This window comes from Colletotrichum costaricense (assembly GCF_030867565.1).
Source record: "Colletotrichum costaricense strain IMI 309622 chromosome Unknown Scaffold_3.1, whole genome shotgun sequence".
In the NCBI taxonomy this organism is placed as follows: Eukaryota; Fungi; Ascomycota; class Sordariomycetes; order Glomerellales; family Glomerellaceae; genus Colletotrichum; species Colletotrichum costaricense.
Window position 1 is genome coordinate 447,725 of NW_026848232.1, and position 16,898 is coordinate 464,622.

At 54.2% G+C, this 16,898-nt stretch overlaps 4 protein-coding genes across 4 annotated transcripts; 1 reads left to right on the forward strand and 3 right to left on the reverse strand.

Annotated features, from left to right (window-relative positions):
* Window positions 1-6,795: 6,795 nt before the first annotated feature.
* On the reverse strand, window positions 6,796-7,979 carry CCOS01_02949 (uncharacterized protein; the record flags this gene model as incomplete). Its single annotated transcript, XM_060451135.1, has 2 exons — window positions 6,796-7,798; window positions 7,909-7,979. The coding sequence occupies 2 exons, from the start codon at window positions 7,977-7,979 to the stop codon at window positions 6,796-6,798; spliced, it is 1,074 nt and encodes a 357-aa protein (XP_060317400.1).
* A 2,389-nt stretch (window positions 7,980-10,368) lies between these two features.
* Window positions 10,369-12,392, reverse strand: CCOS01_02950 (KH domain-containing protein; the record flags this gene model as incomplete). The annotated part of the gene is made up of 8 exons (XM_060451136.1): window positions 10,369-10,392; window positions 10,447-11,068; window positions 11,123-11,331; window positions 11,379-11,543; window positions 11,598-11,650; window positions 11,707-11,728; window positions 11,905-12,137; window positions 12,191-12,392. The coding sequence occupies 8 exons, from the start codon at window positions 12,390-12,392 to the stop codon at window positions 10,369-10,371; spliced, it is 1,530 nt and encodes a 509-aa protein (XP_060317401.1).
* Window positions 12,393-13,802: 1,410 nt separating this feature from the next.
* Window positions 13,803-14,830, forward strand: CCOS01_02951 (acetolactate synthase; the record flags this gene model as incomplete). Its single annotated transcript, XM_060451137.1, has 2 exons — window positions 13,803-14,581; window positions 14,650-14,830. The coding sequence occupies 2 exons, from the start codon at window positions 13,803-13,805 to the stop codon at window positions 14,828-14,830; spliced, it is 960 nt and encodes a 319-aa protein (XP_060317402.1).
* Window positions 14,831-14,996: 166 nt separating this feature from the next.
* CCOS01_02952 (ornithine carbamoyltransferase) lies at window positions 14,997-16,169 on the reverse strand (the record flags this gene model as incomplete). Its single annotated transcript, XM_060451138.1, has 3 exons — window positions 14,997-15,037; window positions 15,093-15,783; window positions 15,840-16,169. The coding sequence occupies 3 exons, from the start codon at window positions 16,167-16,169 to the stop codon at window positions 14,997-14,999; spliced, it is 1,062 nt and encodes a 353-aa protein (XP_060317403.1).
* Window positions 16,170-16,898: the final 729 nt, after the last annotated feature.

Below are 16,898 nucleotides of genomic sequence, written 5' to 3' on the forward strand. Positions count from 1 at the left end.
GGTCAGGTCTGGTCTGGTTTGGTCAGGTACCAAGAAGCCACGCGCGGACGGGATTTTCTATTCTTCTTCTGGGCGCGTCGTTCGGTTTCCCGTTTTACGGAGGTGTGTATCTCTAAATGCAAAGATATGGCAGGTACCTCACTCCGTACTTTTGTGTGTGTGTGTGTGTGTGAAGAGTGAAAGGCAGTGTGGGCTCAGGCAAAAAAAGTCAAGTGAAAGTCAGCGCAACGGGACAACGAACAACAACAGCCATGGCACGGTTTGGGACAGAATGGGAAGCTAATATGATGATCGGGCTCGACGCGAGAGAGAAAGAGGGCAAGCACCAACCTTTGGCCGCCTTCATTCGCTCCTGCAGTGTATTGGCGCTACCCGTTCAAGGAGGAAGGAGGTGGTGTGTGGTCACTGCCTGTGGTGTGCAGGTGCCAGGTGGTGTGGTGTGGGAAAAGGAAGGTGTGGAGACCGACACGGGGGAGGCGGTAGACGGGCGGACAGTCAATTGGGAAGGAACACTCTGAGGTACAGGGGCACCTACCTTACGCCAGTTGCGGGCGGGTGCAAGTGCATACGGGGGGAAACAGCGGGCCCGGGGTGGCAGAAAAGGGCAGCCAAACCTGAGAAGGCGCGAAGGGCAGGGGAGGGGGAAGGATACCATACTACCTTACGTAGAATGCTTCTGCGGGATGGTCACTGGAGGAGGCGTACAAGCGTGGGAGGGCCCTGGCAAGCCTGGCACTCCTGGGACACTGAAAGGTCGCAATGCAGCAACGTACCTTAGTATGCACAGGGAACCTGAAGTGCAAGCCGCAAGACCACAACAAACACTGGGCCCAATGGGACGCTGTGCTCAATTGCATCTAATTCGGTCGGGATTGGGAGACGGGACGCCTGTTCTGCTGTGAATCGGAGCACAACGCTATGAGATCTCCAGTTCTGGCCGTACGAAGTGCCTTTCCATACCACTACCTTACCTTAACTTACCTTTCCTTAACGGATGACGGATATTGATAACATGTCACCATACCTAGCATCGTGCCTTTGTTTACGTTACCCAGCGTACGGTACCAAGTATTGCCGTAAGGCTGGTGTTTGGGATGTGAGATATCCAATCTACACTGCCTGTCATCACCCGTCCACAACCAGGCAAGGTACATGGCCAAATACCTCCTGACCCAACGATCCTATCGAACATATCCGTACCATGACACTGCTATGGGCTGGACTTCACGTTGAGATTGCTTTAACCACTACGTTCCTGCGAAGAGAAGACTGGGCGTATCCGTTCCCCTCCATTCCTCAAAAGCTGTTGAACCGGGCTGACGGATAACTGACGTGTTTCATACCGACTTTTTGTCTCGCTTTCTTTTTCCTGGAACCGAGATCTCAGAGGGCGGGAAGAAGCAATGACATATGCACCAAGACCCTCAAGTCCCCATCGAGGAATGTCTCTCCATTGCCGCTGCCGTGTCTCGCGCTGCGCGCGCACGCCGGTTGTCCTTTCATGCTTTCAGCTGCTCGTGTGAGTCGAGTCTGGACAAGAAGAGAGTAGCAGCGGAAGGTAAGTCTGACTTGGTCTGGACTCGGTGACAGAAGCATCTAGTGGTGCTGCCTTTGGCATTAGCCTCCAATGCGACCTTCTTGGCCCCCATCCTCTCCTTCAACCGCCTTTCTCTTCATTTTCGGTCTAGTGAGGCCAAGCTCTTGAAGAATATCACCTCGTGTTTGCCCCTTGCATAGTCGGCAGTATACTCTACGCCATCACCTAGTTTACTCTCAACGGTGGCTACAGAAGGCGGACTTGCGAGATAAGGTAGACCAGAGATGGTGAAGCGTGGAAAGAGTGTGCAAAGCCACCCTTGCGGTCCCTGAACTAGCGTTCCAGGCACAAGCCTAGCAACGTAGACCCCAATTCGCTACCTAAGCAGGCATCCGCTAAACCTCGGAACAGGCCATGACAGTCAGGGCCCTGGGCTTCGTTCCCCTGGATCACTAATACCCTCGCGGCCATCTGCTTGTCGATCAACTGTTCTCACCACCTCAGTCATCACAGTATCCGTACCTAACCTGGAGGTTACCATCGGAGCAAGCGCTGGGGCGGCGAGGGAGACAGACGACTTCCTTTTGCGAATTGTGGATGATGTCCCATGTACGGAGTACTGCGTATGATGTCCACATTCACCCACTCTCGCCCACAGCTGCTGCCACTCTGATTCTGCCCATCAGACCCTTTTTTGACCCTTTTTCATGCCCTCCCATGAACTTCCTTGAACTTCCATTCCTTTTGATGAATTCAGCTCCACCATCGTGACAATCCGCAATCCACCTTTTGCTATGCAATACATATCCATACCTACCTACCTTAGCATCCTCAGTATCTGTACCAACACTCCGTGCTGGAGCAGCACTGCAAGCTCCGCAACATGCTCCTCCTCCGCCAGCATCCACTCTCAACTCCTCTTTACTCGGCGATCTCCTCTTCAGCTCCAGTGCCATCACGGAATATTCCAAGGTAAATCGCTCTTCCCCTCACTTGCTTTTTTGCTGCTGCCGCCAGAGGCCTAGCATCGTGTACCTCCACGCACTTAGTACCTTGGCAGATCGTTCTCAGCTCTGCCTCCTCTGCCGACCCTCAGCTCTGTGCAACACACTGACTATCCCTCCCGCAATCCTTTCTTCTCTCTCCCGGGGCTTCTGGTAAGTAGATTCCGGCCACTTAGCAACTCGAGAGCCCCCCATGATATCCATTGTCTCCAGAAAGTCTTGGGACCTGCTCCAATGAGGGGAGAAATCTGAAATGTGAGCGGCCCAGCGCTAGCCCACGACGCTTTCCAGGATAAAGGTCCTGTTCAATGCACCAAGCACCAAGCACCTGCAAAGCAACCTCGGGGGCTGCCCAACTAGAGAGAGCCCGTCTTGCAGAGCGCAGATAGATACACCGGTATCCCACGCCTTTTTTCTTCAAGACGCACGTGTAAGAAGCATCTCACCCACGAGGGTCAACCCACCCCGGCCTGCGCCTTTCGCTGAATGCGTCGACCACTGCTTGAGTGCCTTGCGCCATCAGCCATGCGCCGGCATTTTGGCATGACATTACTCCTCTTCTCGCATTCTCTCGAGACACAGGACACAATGCGAGTATCCGTACACGCCGCATCTACAGCACACAATATCGAAAAGAAGACGAAATAAGTTTCAAGCCCGCAAAATATGCAATCCCAAGCTGAGGTCAACCAACAAGCCTCTTCTCCATTCATACGATCGAGATGACGTCCAGCCATTCGTTAGCTCACGGCCAAACCCCCAAACTCCTGTCCCGAGATGCCGCGAACCGGCGCTTGGCTCATGTCCAACCCCGTTCGCATCTCCATCCACGTATCGCCCGACATGAAAGAATCTACCAGATCCAAAATTCTCTCGGAACAAAACCACCATGAGGATAATCCTTGGCTAGTTCTCTCGCCTGTGGATCCTCTCCACCAACCCATCGTATCCCACCCTCATGGATGTTGACAGTATCGACACCCTCGCCATTGTCTTTTCTTGGCCGCCTGCCTAACACACGACTCTACCCATCGTCCGACTTCCCTGTCATCGAGGCCTGTCGTCTGCCCTACCTGATCACGATTCAACTCATAGTTCGCACGAGTCTCTCTACCATGGCGGTCAAACGAAACCAACCACGCAAACACTTGACTATGACCTGTTCATCCGGCATCACGGCGAAGGCGACTACAAAGTCTTTGCCAACCTGGTAAACTCAACCCCAGGCCAACCAGCCAACCATGCACGCCGCCCAGGGCCCAGGGGTTATCAGGCTCCTGCATCACACCCTCTTGGGATGTGGGTAAACTCCAATTACCCTCTCACAGCTCCTACGCAAGACGGCCCATGGAGCTTCTGCAGACTGCAGCATACAAGCGCATTTCCACACGTCTGGCGTTCTGACGAATACGAATGGCTCAGCGTGGACAGGGCGAGCAAGCAAAGAAGCAGTAACTTGCAAGCATTCAAGGCGGTCTGCATCTCAATGCTCGCTACAGACTCCGGAGTATTCCTCGCCCGCCTCATGCACTTTGCCTCGAGTCGGCATCTATCAAATGTCACCTTGTAAACGTACCTGCTTGTGGACGAGCTTGCCGAGTTGTCTTGCATGCTGTAATGGAGCGTCTACCTTGGTGTACAATCGCACGTTTCGAGAGCCTATCGGCAGCAATTCGCTCGAGGCTTGTCGCCCTCAATGGGCCTCTTCCCGCTTCTCCGCGACGCCCATCGAGCACCAAGCAGTTTTGATAAGCATTCCTTGCAGTCTCCGGTTACACTTGTAAACCATACCTGTTTCTTGGAAGAGTGCGGGACCAGGACACTGCTCAGAAGTTCTCCCAGAACAGCAAATTCTAACGCGCACAGAGCAAAAGACCATTCCTCTCTCATATAGGCTTGATGTCACGGCCCATGGCCGATCGTGGGCCCGAGATGTCGAACATGACGGACAAGGATCGGCGCACAGCTTCAAGTGTCTGTGGGTGGTGGTGCCGGTGCTCGGTGCTCACTGGCCGCCATACTACCCCCCCCCCCCTTCCCGAGAGCCCTTTGCGGACCACTTCTCATCGGCGCCAAAAAGCAAATACCAGCGCCGGCAGATGCCCGCCATGGCACTTTACGGTGCACTACGCACTTGTCATGCCCAGGAAACCCATGTCATCTCTTGAGATATTCTCTCAGAGTGAGTCGATTGCCTATACGCCCAATCCTTGAACCTAGGTTACGCTGCGAATTGTTGCTTCCTAGGGACCCGCCCGCATCGTGACATTTCGGAGACTGTTTGGTTGGTCTGGTATGGACACATCAGCGGTCTACCGGTACTAGGATTGCAGACGGCTCGGCGGGAAGGACGGCCACTATAGACTCCTTTTCCTGCAGCCAGCCAAAGAACTGAAGAACTCTTTGTTTCAGGTTTCGCCTACATACCGACTCAACCCACGCGCTAGGCACGTTACGGTGTACAAAAATCTACTAGCTGGAATCTGTCGGTCTTGTCTGCCTTCCCTGGCCCCTGGCCCGCGATAGCGACTCATCATCTCGCCGGATTTGGATCGCCCAGAGTTTTTTTTTTTCGAATGTATGAAAAGATGGCTCTACTCAGAATTCAACTTGCCAGATTGAACGACTCACAAGTCATGACTCTTCCAGCTGACGTAGAGTCAGTCTGCTCCTTATGCCAGTCAGCGGAAGGCGGGCGCATCTATTCTGGATTTCTTCATCTACCCACCCATGCCACCCGGAAATATCCTCCAATCTGCGGCGTGCAGTTCCAGTGGTTAATCCACACCTGAGAGGCTGAGAAATAAAGAGACTCAACACAGTTACCACACTAGATTCAAATTACGTCCCCGAAGCCGCTGCTTATTACATGACGACGCACTCCTTGCAGAACCCCCGTGTTGGGTTGGACATTTGGAGAAGCTGAAAGCCCAACGTGTCTACTTTAATTCGCTTTTTTCGCTGCAAGCTACCCAAACGAGATGGTCGTCTCATTCCGGCAAATACCAACCGTAATCAATCCTCAACAGCGGCCTGGCCGTGGCAAGGGGAACCGCTCAAATGTGGTGAAGCCACTTGTCGATCCCATGCAATGCGACTGCAGGACTGCAGAACTACAGAACCAGGTTCCTGTTTCGGACGGGAGACACGACAGGAAATACGCAGAGCAACCAAAGCCGCATGGCACTTTTACTGCTGCTCATGCTTCTGCTGCTCGTGTCCACCTGCGGCCCTTGGCTAGCTATGTCACTCGGTGTACCACAACAGTAGGTCATATGTAATATGGAAGAAAAGAGAGGCTCGTAAGTCGTAATGAAAACGAGCAGGAAGGAATGGGCGCTGTGACCACGGTTTGCCTCCGTGACCCCTTTTATTTAGCCATTGCCAGCCCTGTTGGAGGAAAAGAAGGACTGAAGGGTAGGTAAGAGGGTAAGCAAACGAATCTTGGGGAGAGAGAAGGGCGGCGCTAAGAACCGTTCGTGCAATAGTCTCAGGACGTTCTTTAGAGTTTTGAGATCTTAGATTTGAACCCGCTGAGATCTGAAGATGTCAAAAGGTCAGCCACCTGGTGGGGAGTGGAGGGGAAAGGACTGCCTGTTCGAAGGGGACTTTTCAGGAATTACACATTTCTTTAAGATAATGTGACATGTTGGTGCGGGTTTAGTGGCGCACCCGAGCGTCGGGAACGCCACGGCCTATGGGATTCTCACTCTAAAGTAGGGTAGGTATCTTCAACGAGGTTCATCTCAGCAGCTGGGGATGCCAAGATGCGTTTCTCCTGAGCACCGACACGCCTTCCGCCATTCCTTCAATCTAGAGAGGCGTGAGAGGTCCAACAACATCCAAGAAGCGAAGGATGATGACCCTCCTCATCCTCCTCCATCGCGATGCGGCGTTTGCCCCGGAAACGCGGCTCAACGCCCCGACCGTGCGGGGGAGACCTGATCCAGCTCCCGTGATCTAATTCCCTTTGGATTTTTTTGATGGGATCTCAAGCCATCAGCACGGCTCTCCCCAAGGCGTAGTGCGTGTATACCAATCCCCGGATGGTGGAGATGTGCGTGGTCTGACACTGGGCTGAATCCGGGGACGCCTTGAGCGCTCTGCGTCGCGTTTCCTCAGCTGTCACCGTCGCCGGGGCTGTCCTCACCAATGCAATATCCCCCCTTCCCCTCCCACCCCAACGAACGCCTCAACTGCTGTTTTGCTGGTCTGGACTTTTTTGTGCGTGAGACTCGAGTAGACCTCCCTCGCTCACGCCACGTGCCGCGTGCCCAGCTTACCCGTGGAAAGAAACCCCCTATTCCCCATCTCGCCCCTCCACCCGATCCCGAGAACCCCAAACATGATCCTCCCGTCCTCGCCCGGCTGCGCCCTCGTCCCCTCGGCCTCCTCCACCACGAAGCACACTTGCTCGACCTCGCCCGGGTGCAGCACCGGCCGCGCGCCCCCGCCCGCCTCCCAGTTGCAGTCCGTGTAGCCTAACCCGTCGGCCAGGTCCAGCACCACCTTTTCGAGCTGGATCACGTCCTCGGAGCAGTTCTCCAGCTGGGCCTCCATAACCCACCGCCGCTGCCCACCACCACCGGCCTGTTTCTTGCCGGAAGAAGCGGGAGCGAGCGGGCCGATTTTCGTGCGGACGATGAGCGAGGACTTGCAGATGAACTGGTACAGCTTCCGAAAGGTGCGCGTCTTGCCCGAGGTCTCGGTGGCTTCGTAGTAGCTCACCGTCACGGCGAGGACGTGGTTGCCTTCCTCTTTGAGATCAAAGTTCACGATGCGCTGGAGGGTGTCGCCGGCCTCGAGGTCCGTTCCCTTGAGGTCATCGTCGCCGCCGCCGCCGCCGGTATCCGCAGAGTCTGGCGGGGAGAGGTCGAGCTTCTGGATCGAGTTCGCGCCGGGGGTCTTCATTTCCGCTTCGATGCGGACGTCACGGATGCTCTTGCGCTTTGCCGGGGCCGCCGATGCTGCTGCTGGTGCACCGGTGGCGCCGAGGGGTCCTCCTCCCCCGGGGACTGCTGCTACGGGCTCGGGGACATCGTGGTTTGCGCAGAGGGTGCAGCTGAATGTTTCGCCTACGTAGGCGGAGCCGAAGCTCAGCGGGAGGTTGAGGATCGGGGAGAGGAGGAAGGGGGAGGGGTTCGTTGAGGCGGTTGTGTCGTAGGCGAGGGAGGCCGGGGTCGGGTCGGCGGGGAGGGTTGAGGGCGTCAGCGGGGGCCGGATCGGGTGTTGGATTACGAGGGAGGGGCGGGATAGTCTGTTGGTTTGTTTTCGTGTTAGAGAAGCATGTTCTTTTTCTTTAGGTATTGGCGGACTAAGTGAGAGAACAAGGCGGCACTCCAGCTGCGTGTAAGTCGGGATCTCTACCTGAGGACTTTCAAGGAGACGGAGTGAGGCTCCTTTAGGGGGTCGTGTGACGGGTATCTTTGATGGCTCATGACTGCGGTGTTCGCGTCTCGCTGGCCGATGGAGAGAGGGTGAGTTGCTTGGAGGGATTCGGTGTGTCGTCGGGCTCGGGTAGCGGGGGATGCGCCGCGGGACGAGATATAATAATTGGAGATACGGAGAGGTGAGAGACGTTGGAGAGATGGGCTGGTGGGACGAAATGACGATTGGGGGTCTTACCTTACCTTAGTAGCTCTGGTGGGTCCCGGGATGTCTTTTTATCGATAAGAGAGTGGGTGTGTGGAAAGACCCAGGCCGGCGGGCGGAGCTCTCCCCCCGCATGCCATGGCCCCACCCGGGGTTCCGATTTCGAGGTCCACGGAGGGCGGACGGACCCGCGCACTGTGGATGAATTGTCCTCCTAAATTTTGTTCGAGTCCCGAGTGAAGGAACAAGGTATCTCGTAGCGAAAGCAGTTCTCAAAACATGGGCCAGAAGATCTTTCAGGTGGCCAGCTTCGCTAACGGCACGATGATATCATTCCGGTCTGCAGGTTCACAATTCGGTTGCAGATGTCGAGTAGTTTCGCGAGTTTCCTCTCTGTCATTTGTAAGGGGCGTCTGGCAGCATCATTCAACTCTTGGTCTCTGATAAACGAAACCATACATCACCCAGCACTACACTAACCCGCCCATATTTTGGTATGTTTAGTACACATAGCCATTCAATAACCATGCTGGCCTACGGATGTCATGGATATTAAGACTAATGGAATGGTCTGCAATGAAGATAAGGTGGAAAATCTGGGAAAGTTCTGATGTGTACATTAGCTTTCAGAGGAGAAGCCGTTTGGAAGCATCAGTATACCATCTTCGTACGGAAGACTATCGTGATGGTTTTGAGCGGCTAACTTAGACCATCAACCATATTTGAGATCTCCGTCGGCTTCCACCGAGATCCACGCTCACATTTAATTCCTTGAGAGTATGACGATGGCAGGTTGTAATGGCCTCTGCCAGCGCAAGAGATATGATATTAGACCTCCGCCCAGCAAATCCTGGGCATGCGGGTACTACACCTTGCAAGAATGCCAGAGGCATGCGGGATACGCCAACTAGGCCAGATGCTCTCGAATGGTCGAGGGTTCCCGCAATGTTCCGTGCTACTCAGACCACATACTGGGACACATGTGGCTGGACAAGAAGGTAGCCTAGAGCGGTCAATCAGACCGAAACGTATGGGGAGGATAGCTTTTGGTGCAGTGCTCAGGAGAGAACAAGCCTGACAACAAGTCCTTCCCACCTTTTCCCTTTGAGAGATTCAAAATTGACTTGAAGTGTTGTCCACTTCATGCCAACAACTATAGTCGGAGAGACTGCCTTCTAACAGGATGGTAGTCTTTGGTTCGAAGAGAATCCTGAAATGATTTATTTCAGCTCAGAGAGATTACCTCATCGGGTGCCTTCAGTTACAGTCGTTCCTTTTACCAGCCCGTGTGGCCTAACCACACCCCAGTTCTGGACGTAATGGGAGACGTCAATTCTACCATCATGTCGTTAGCGAAGCTGGTCACTTGAAACGTCTTTTAGCTTGTGTTCGTAGGACCACTTTCGCTGCATGCCGTAGTTCATGTGTAAAGTGGTGTGCGCCTGCATCGCTCCTTCCTCCCGCTACATCCCTCCTTCCTCAACCTAAGTACCTTACCAACTTCGCGGAGACTGAGGGTATACATCCCTTCCCAACGTCGTTCCTGTCACCACCACCCCGCGGTCAACTGGCCGAGTGGGTTCGACTCTGACGCAGAGTCGAGATTAAATGAAATACCCCAATGAAACCAGTGGTGGTCGGAGGGGCGCGCTGTTCGATTCCGGATAGTGGCGTGAAGTACCGAGTAAGTCATCACCAGCCCTTCCTTCCTTTCCCTTTTCTTTTCTGGTTTGTTTTCTAAGCAGTCTGAGATGTTTTTTGTCGAAGTTAAATATGACACTGTCCTGCATCGCCTTTTGCTAGATTGAGTCTCGAAAGCAAGATTACCTCCTCATTGCTCCTCCCAAGAGAAACGATACAAAGCTTATCATAGCAGGAAAAGTAGAAGCAGAATATTACATATGTATCTCCGCTATACCGTGGCAAGTCAGTGATACCATCAGCTAATGCGCTGACGAGTAAAGGAATAGTTCGGCAGGACTGATATCACGAAGCCCTGACAGGATTAAATGTACACAGACGTCATGTGTTGCTTTGTGGTAATATTACTATGTCTGTTGAGTCATATACAACTTCATCTGTACCTCCTTTAACGTCCAAATGACCATCCCCTGCACAAAGCCGCTCACATACTACAGTGATGCGCCTCTGATGATTCTCCCCACCACTTCGTGGCTTTGCAATTTTGACCATCATCAATACCTTAGACCCGTTCTTCTTTCCTGAAGTCTCTCTCTAAAGGCCAGGAGGGGGCGGTACCTATTCTCTGTGTTAGCAAAGTTTCTCAGTCAACGTTGAAGTAATGGTACTTACAGCACCGTAGCCTCCTCCAGTGCCTGGAGGCGCGCCTGAGGGAGGGGGAGGGGGAGCAGAGCTCGGAGGAGGTGGAGGAGGAGCAGCCTCGCTGGGAGGCGGGGGTGGAGGGGATGCCGCTGCTCCCGGGGGCGCGGGTGAGCCTTGCTGCTGTGCTTGTGCGGCAGCATAGTACTGCTGGTACATTTGAACGTAAGCGGCATATCCGCCATAGGCAGCGTAAGGATCCTGACTGCCGTAGTACTGTGCGTACTGAGCGGCGTAGTCGGCTCCAGCGGCAGGGCTGTTAGAACCGCCGGCAGGAGCAGGGCTTGCTGATTGCCCAGCGTTGTGGCCGCCATAGCCGCCGCCGCCGCCGCCGTGACCACCGTGACCACCATGGCCGCCGTGGCCTCCGTATCCGGAGTTATAGCCGCCGCGGTCGCCGCGATCACCACCGTGACCGTGGCCTCCATATCCGCCATGGCCGCCATCGTGCCCCCGCGAGCGGTCGCCATAGCCCCCACGGTCACCATAACTACGAGGAGGTCTGCTCTTGAACTCTTCGTACTGCTCTTTGACATTTGCAATCAGATCCTCGCAAAGCTCCTTGGCCTTCTCAACCATCTTAGGGTCAGGTCCGCTATTCAGAGTCAGTACCTATGCGTTAATGTCGGCAAGGCGACAATGCACTTACGCGACGTGAAGATACATGTCCTCGTCACTCTCGTGATTGGTGGCTGCCTCCAGATACCCGGAACCACGTCCTTTGATCTGGACGCGACACTGAGTCTCCTGCTGGATGTGCTTGACGTAGGCACCGCCGTGGCCAACAACTTGAGCGCGGAGGTTGAATCCGGGGACGGACTCCAAACCGATAGGGATCTTCTCCTCGGGCCATTTGCGCTGTAATATGTTAGACACAAATTTTCGAGACTGATTTGCATACATACTCGGCCATATTCGTCCCTCTCAACCTGCTCCTGGTCACGTCGACGGAAACGACGCTCATCTACCAGCGCGGGAAGTTCCTGTTTCATAAGTTCCTCAATCTTTGCCACGGCCTGCTCAAGTCCAGTCTTGGATGTACTTGTGACATGCAAGTACAAAGGCGGATTCTGAGGAGAGAGTCAGTGCGTGTTACTATACCATGGTTTTCGAAGTTGACATACCGCCGCAGTCGCCATGCTCTTGTCGGGATAGTAGTTTCCTCGGGTAGTAACATCTTGCAAAGTCAACCTTTGTTCCTAATTAGACGTAAAAGTGGGAGGTGTATCGTACCAGCACCAGTTTCTTCTTTGATCTAAATCAAGCAAATGGAGTCAGCAGGTGCCAAAGAGGGGTGATCTGTGCGAGCTATCGTGCCAAGTAAGCAGGATGATCTCGACACAAATCTGTTTATATGTAGGAAAGCGGAATGCGCTCGAGATGAGGCCTGGGAAGGAAGTATGATCAGTGGTTTTGCACAGGAGTATTTACCATCTTTTGAGTCGACCCCTTGGTCAAGAGGTATCTATTACGAAGGTCGTTGACTTCAATGTCTTTGATGAAGTCGCCGTCGGCGATGTACATCTCTCCATTGATCGTGTTGGCTGGATCGGGCGATTGGGCACCACCTGTAGGAGAAGTGTCGGTCTTGATCGGGGGAACGTCGACATGCTGAATGCCCTTCTTCGCTTGGAGTTGCGCGTTGATTCGCGCGGCCGCGGCAGCTATGAGTCTATTAGCCATTCATTCTACTGCCAAAGCGAGGCGCAACCCGTACCAGCCGCAGCAGCGGCATCTACCGGCGACTTCTTCGGTTCTGTCGCCTGGTCATTGGGCAGAGGGCTACGCTCTCTTGCCGACTCTGAACGTCTTCCAGGCGGCGATCTAGAGCGGCGGTCGAATCTCGAAGCCTTGCGAGGCTCGGGTTCGGTTTGGTCGAATCGCGAGCGCTTGGCGGAGCGTCGCTCGGTGTCGTCCATTGCGACGTCTGGGTTGCAGTGATGTTGAAACTATAGTCGCTCGTTTTCGGTTTTCGCGTTCGGCGTGCGGTTGGGTAATGCGCAAGCACCTGGCGATCGATATGTGGGAAGTAAAAGATTGGGATAGTAAAATTTACGAGGTATGAAGCTCTTTGGAGGTGGAGCCTTGGAGAGACGGACGGGCCAAAATAAAGTGGCTTGGCCCGTGCGGCAGGACGATTCTGTCGACGGTCGTTCCCATGGGCGTCGATGAGCCTGGCCGTCACGGATTTAGCGCCTCAGGTGTCAGACGTAGCTGCTGTTTTTAGTCTGCACCAGCCACATGGTAGCATCGGAGCGATTATCGGCAGGAATGGAAGAATGCGGCCAACGGGACCATCCTCACACTTGACGCTCTACCTATTCCTCTTCAAGCGACAGCTCACAATTGATGTTTTTCCTGGCCTGATATTCTTTGGCTCAGTGACCTTGGCATGGAATCTGTGGGTCTCAAAGCTTACGGTCATTTGAGTACTTCGACGGGAGTTTAAGATGTCCTGAACCAAATGCCTATCTGCAGTTCGGATATTGTCTTGCTAACAACAATCAATTCGCAAATGAAAGATGACAACACAGTTGCAAACACGAAGTACTTAGGTATATGATCTCTCCTGCAACTACTGCGTAGAAGTAGTTGAACTGTAGACTAGCTTCTGTTGCAAAGTCTCTCGGTTCCAGGTCACTGACTCAAGGTGAGGTACCGAGATAGGTCTACTTTGCATGATACTGAGAGTACTCCGTAAGCAATAAGTCTTTGAACTCAGATTGACGGCCAGATGCGATTTGAGCGGTTGCCTAGTGACAAAACAATTCAGTACCCGAAACCTTTCTTTTCAAGCTATCCATGTGTCTAAGATATCCTCACTTGAACCTGTGTTGGCTACTGACTACAAAAGGTCCAGTACTGTAGGATCAACAATGTGTGCTTCTCTCATCCCAATCCTACCTTTCTCTATCATAAAAACATGGTGATTACTTTGGAAATGCTGCTACAGGTCAGCAAGTGACACAGTGCCGGATGTAACCCCGCACCCTCCAAGCCGACCCCGCGATGCAGTGTCAGTAGGGAGTCCACTCTCTCGGTGAAAAACCCTTGTCAGTAGCTGATCCGTGCCCCTCTACCCCTGCGAACAGCCAGCTCCCCTGCTTCCGCGCCTCCGACTTGCCTCCGAAGAAATCGTCCCCCAATCTCCTCAAATTTTCCCAGTGGGAACTGACACAGACGGTGAGTCAGGGTGCTTCTTCCTTATCTCCCCCAAGCCATTGAACCTCGGAAGCTCACACTACTCCAAGGCTCTCTTGAGATTTCCTCTTTCCTCTGGTCCAAAAAGAGAGCAATTGGCTTGTTCTCGCGAATTTGAACCTGGAAAGATGGCGTCTCGTCGCCTCCTTTCGACCTCGCTCTGGCGGGCCGCCGCCGCCCCGGCTCAAGCGACATCGCTCTCTGCCGCCGCACGATGGAGCTCAACCACCAGCTCGACCTCTGCCATCGCCTACAAGGCTCTTCGACGTCGCTCGGCGCCTCTGCCCATCAGCGACAGCCCGCCCGCCTGGTCCGCCCAGGCCGCCGTCTCTAACATCCTCTACGACATGCCCTCCCCGTCGTCTCAACCCCCGAAGCGTCACATCCTCAACTGCCTGGTCCAGAACGAGCCCGGTGTCTTGTCCCGCGTCTCCGGCATTCTCGCCGCCCGCGGCTTCAACATTGACTCCCTCGTCGTGTGCAGCACCGAGGTCGATGACCTCTCGCGCATGACCATCGTCCTGACCGGACAGGATGGTGTTGTCGAGCAGGCCAGACGCCAATTGGAGGATCTCGTCCCCGTCTGGGCCGTCTTGGACTACACCAACGCCGCCCTGGTTCAGCGCGAGCTTTTGCTGGCCAAGATCAACATTCTTGGACCCGAGTACTTTGAGGAGCTGCTCGCTCACCACCGTGAGATGACGGCTGTCGACGTCGAGGAGCATGCGCTCGAGGGCGAGCAGCAGCAGACTCTGGAGGATGTCGCCAAGGACTTCCACCCTAGCAAGTTGGCTGTTAGTCAGGCATTGCGCCACAAGCACGAGCATCTCAAGTCCATCACCTACTTCGCCCACCAGTTCGGAGGAAAGGTCCTGGATATCAGCACCAACAGCTGCATTGTGGAAGTGTAAGTCTACTCTACTCCTCAGCCGACGGAAGCCGGGGAAAAAAAAGCATTTACTGACAATTGCGCAGCTCTGCCAAGCCGTCCAGAATCGACTCCTTCCTGAAGCTCATCGGACCCTTTGGTATTCTCGAGTCCGCCCGCACTGGTCTGATGGCCCTGCCCCGTTCCCCGTTGTATGGACCCAACGAGGAGACGATTATTAAGGAAGCGGATGAGGTTGTCGACGCTAGCCAGCTTCCCCCTGGTTAAGCTTTTTTGTATTAAAGAATATCCGGCGTTGGTAAAAAAGGGGTATTGCCATCTTTTTCAATGCTACCAAGTTGCTATACAATCTGTACCATTTGTTTGCCAAAGAAAGAAACGCCTCGCCTTTTGTTGTAGCTGTGAGCCTTTTAAACGCCGACACATACCCCATTTAGATCTTGCCCTTGTTCACAACGAAGCCCTCGAGGGCAGCTGTTCAATCGTTAGCGTCGTGAAGTCTGCCGAGAGATATGGGAATCGAACTTACAAACAGCAGCCCAGAGACGGTTCTCGGCCTCGGGGAAGACCAAGGAACGAGGGCTGTAAAAGACCTCATCGGCTACCTCCTCGGGGTGACGAGGCAGGCAGTGCATAAACTTCCAGCCCTCCTTAGCACCGCCTCGCTTGGCCAGGTCGTTGGTGATCTGGAAGCCGGCAAAGGCCTTGAGGCGCTTCTGGGTCTCGGTCTCCTGGCCCATGGAAACCCACGTATCGGTCACCAGGATGTCGGCGTTTTTGCAGGCGTCCTCAGGGACGGTTGTCTCTGTGAGCTTACCGGGAGAGGCAACGCCCTTGGCAGCAGAGTTGATGACGGCCTTCATGGCCTCGGGAATGCTGTAGCCAGTAGGAGAGGCCACGGAGATATCGACGCCCATCTTGACGCAACCGATGGCCAGATCAAAGAGGACATTGTTGGAGTCTCCGATCCACGCGACCTTCATTCCTTTCAGGCCCAGATCGGCCTTGTCTGAGGTGGCAGAAGCAGGGAATGCCTCGTGGATAGTCAGGAAGTCGGCAATAATCTGCAGAGGATGGTAGTCGTCGGAGAGCGCGTTGATGACGGGGACGCTAGAGTCCTTGGCCAGCCCGGCGACATCAGAGTGAGGACCGACACGGGCGACCATGCAGGAGGTCATGGAAGAGATGACCTTGGAGGTGTCATACAGAGACTCGTTGACCTAGACAGCCTGTTACTTGAGTGCACTCCATCTCATGTGAGCTTCAGTCAACGTACCCCGAGCTGGATGTCATCCTTGCCCAAGAACATGGGATGACCACCCATGAGAGCCACGGCAGCTTCCGTCGACACGCGAGTACGGGTACTGCGCTTGCTGAACATCATGGCAACGGTCTTGCCGGTCAAGCTTGATGCGAGCGCCTGAGGCACATTGCCGGACTTGACTGCGGTTTTGTTTGAGGCGGCGTTGCGGACGAGGGTAGCGAACTCGGCCGGGCTCAAGTCCGCAATGGACATGAGATGGCGCGGGCCGGTCGATTGTGAGTATGCGCGGCTCTGGGCGCCGTTGAGAGCTTGACGAGTGACTCGGAAAGCTGTTTGCTTCATGGTGGGCGACTTGGTGTGTCGAACTTTAATGTCTGAAATGTGAGAAGTCGTAGACCGCTTGGTGAAGGCAGAGTCAAGTCAATTGAGGGTCAATGGATGAAGCTTGGATCTAAAGTTGTAAACAGTAAGAAAGAATGGCTAGTGAGTCGAAGTGGTGGTCAATTGATGAGTATTAAGAGTTGATTGAGTCACGATTGGATTGGATGGATAGCTTCAGTGAGAGACCACAACGGCCGGGACCTCCACAAAGTCTCCTGCGGGCTGCAAACTCAACGAACTCCTCACCGCTTTACACCGAAAATTTTAGATTCACCCTTTGCCTGTAACTCACAGGACGTTACAGGGCGTATGCAAGGTCATAATGATAGGATAGCACGATAAGGATTACAGAGGCGAGACACTGACACTGTGTACCTAGATAAGGTACCTTTCCTCATGGCATTTGTTGCTGCGTGAGCCCAAACCAGTCTGTCGAAGGCGCCGGAACCGGAACTCGCCAACAACATAAGTTGGCCTTAGTCCGGGCAGTCACCGGTGGGCAGTGATTTACTGCTGCAACTGCAACAGTGCAGGCTGAGGGTGCACAGGTGGTGCATGTGTGCCTGAGAAGGAAGGAATGGCCCGTGCCCACCCGGCCAGGCACTGGAGGGCAATTGAGGCGTGGGAGGGAAGATCATCCCCAGCCATCCACATGGGCGCTGAGTGGAAAGTCCGCCCTGGTGACCAGAT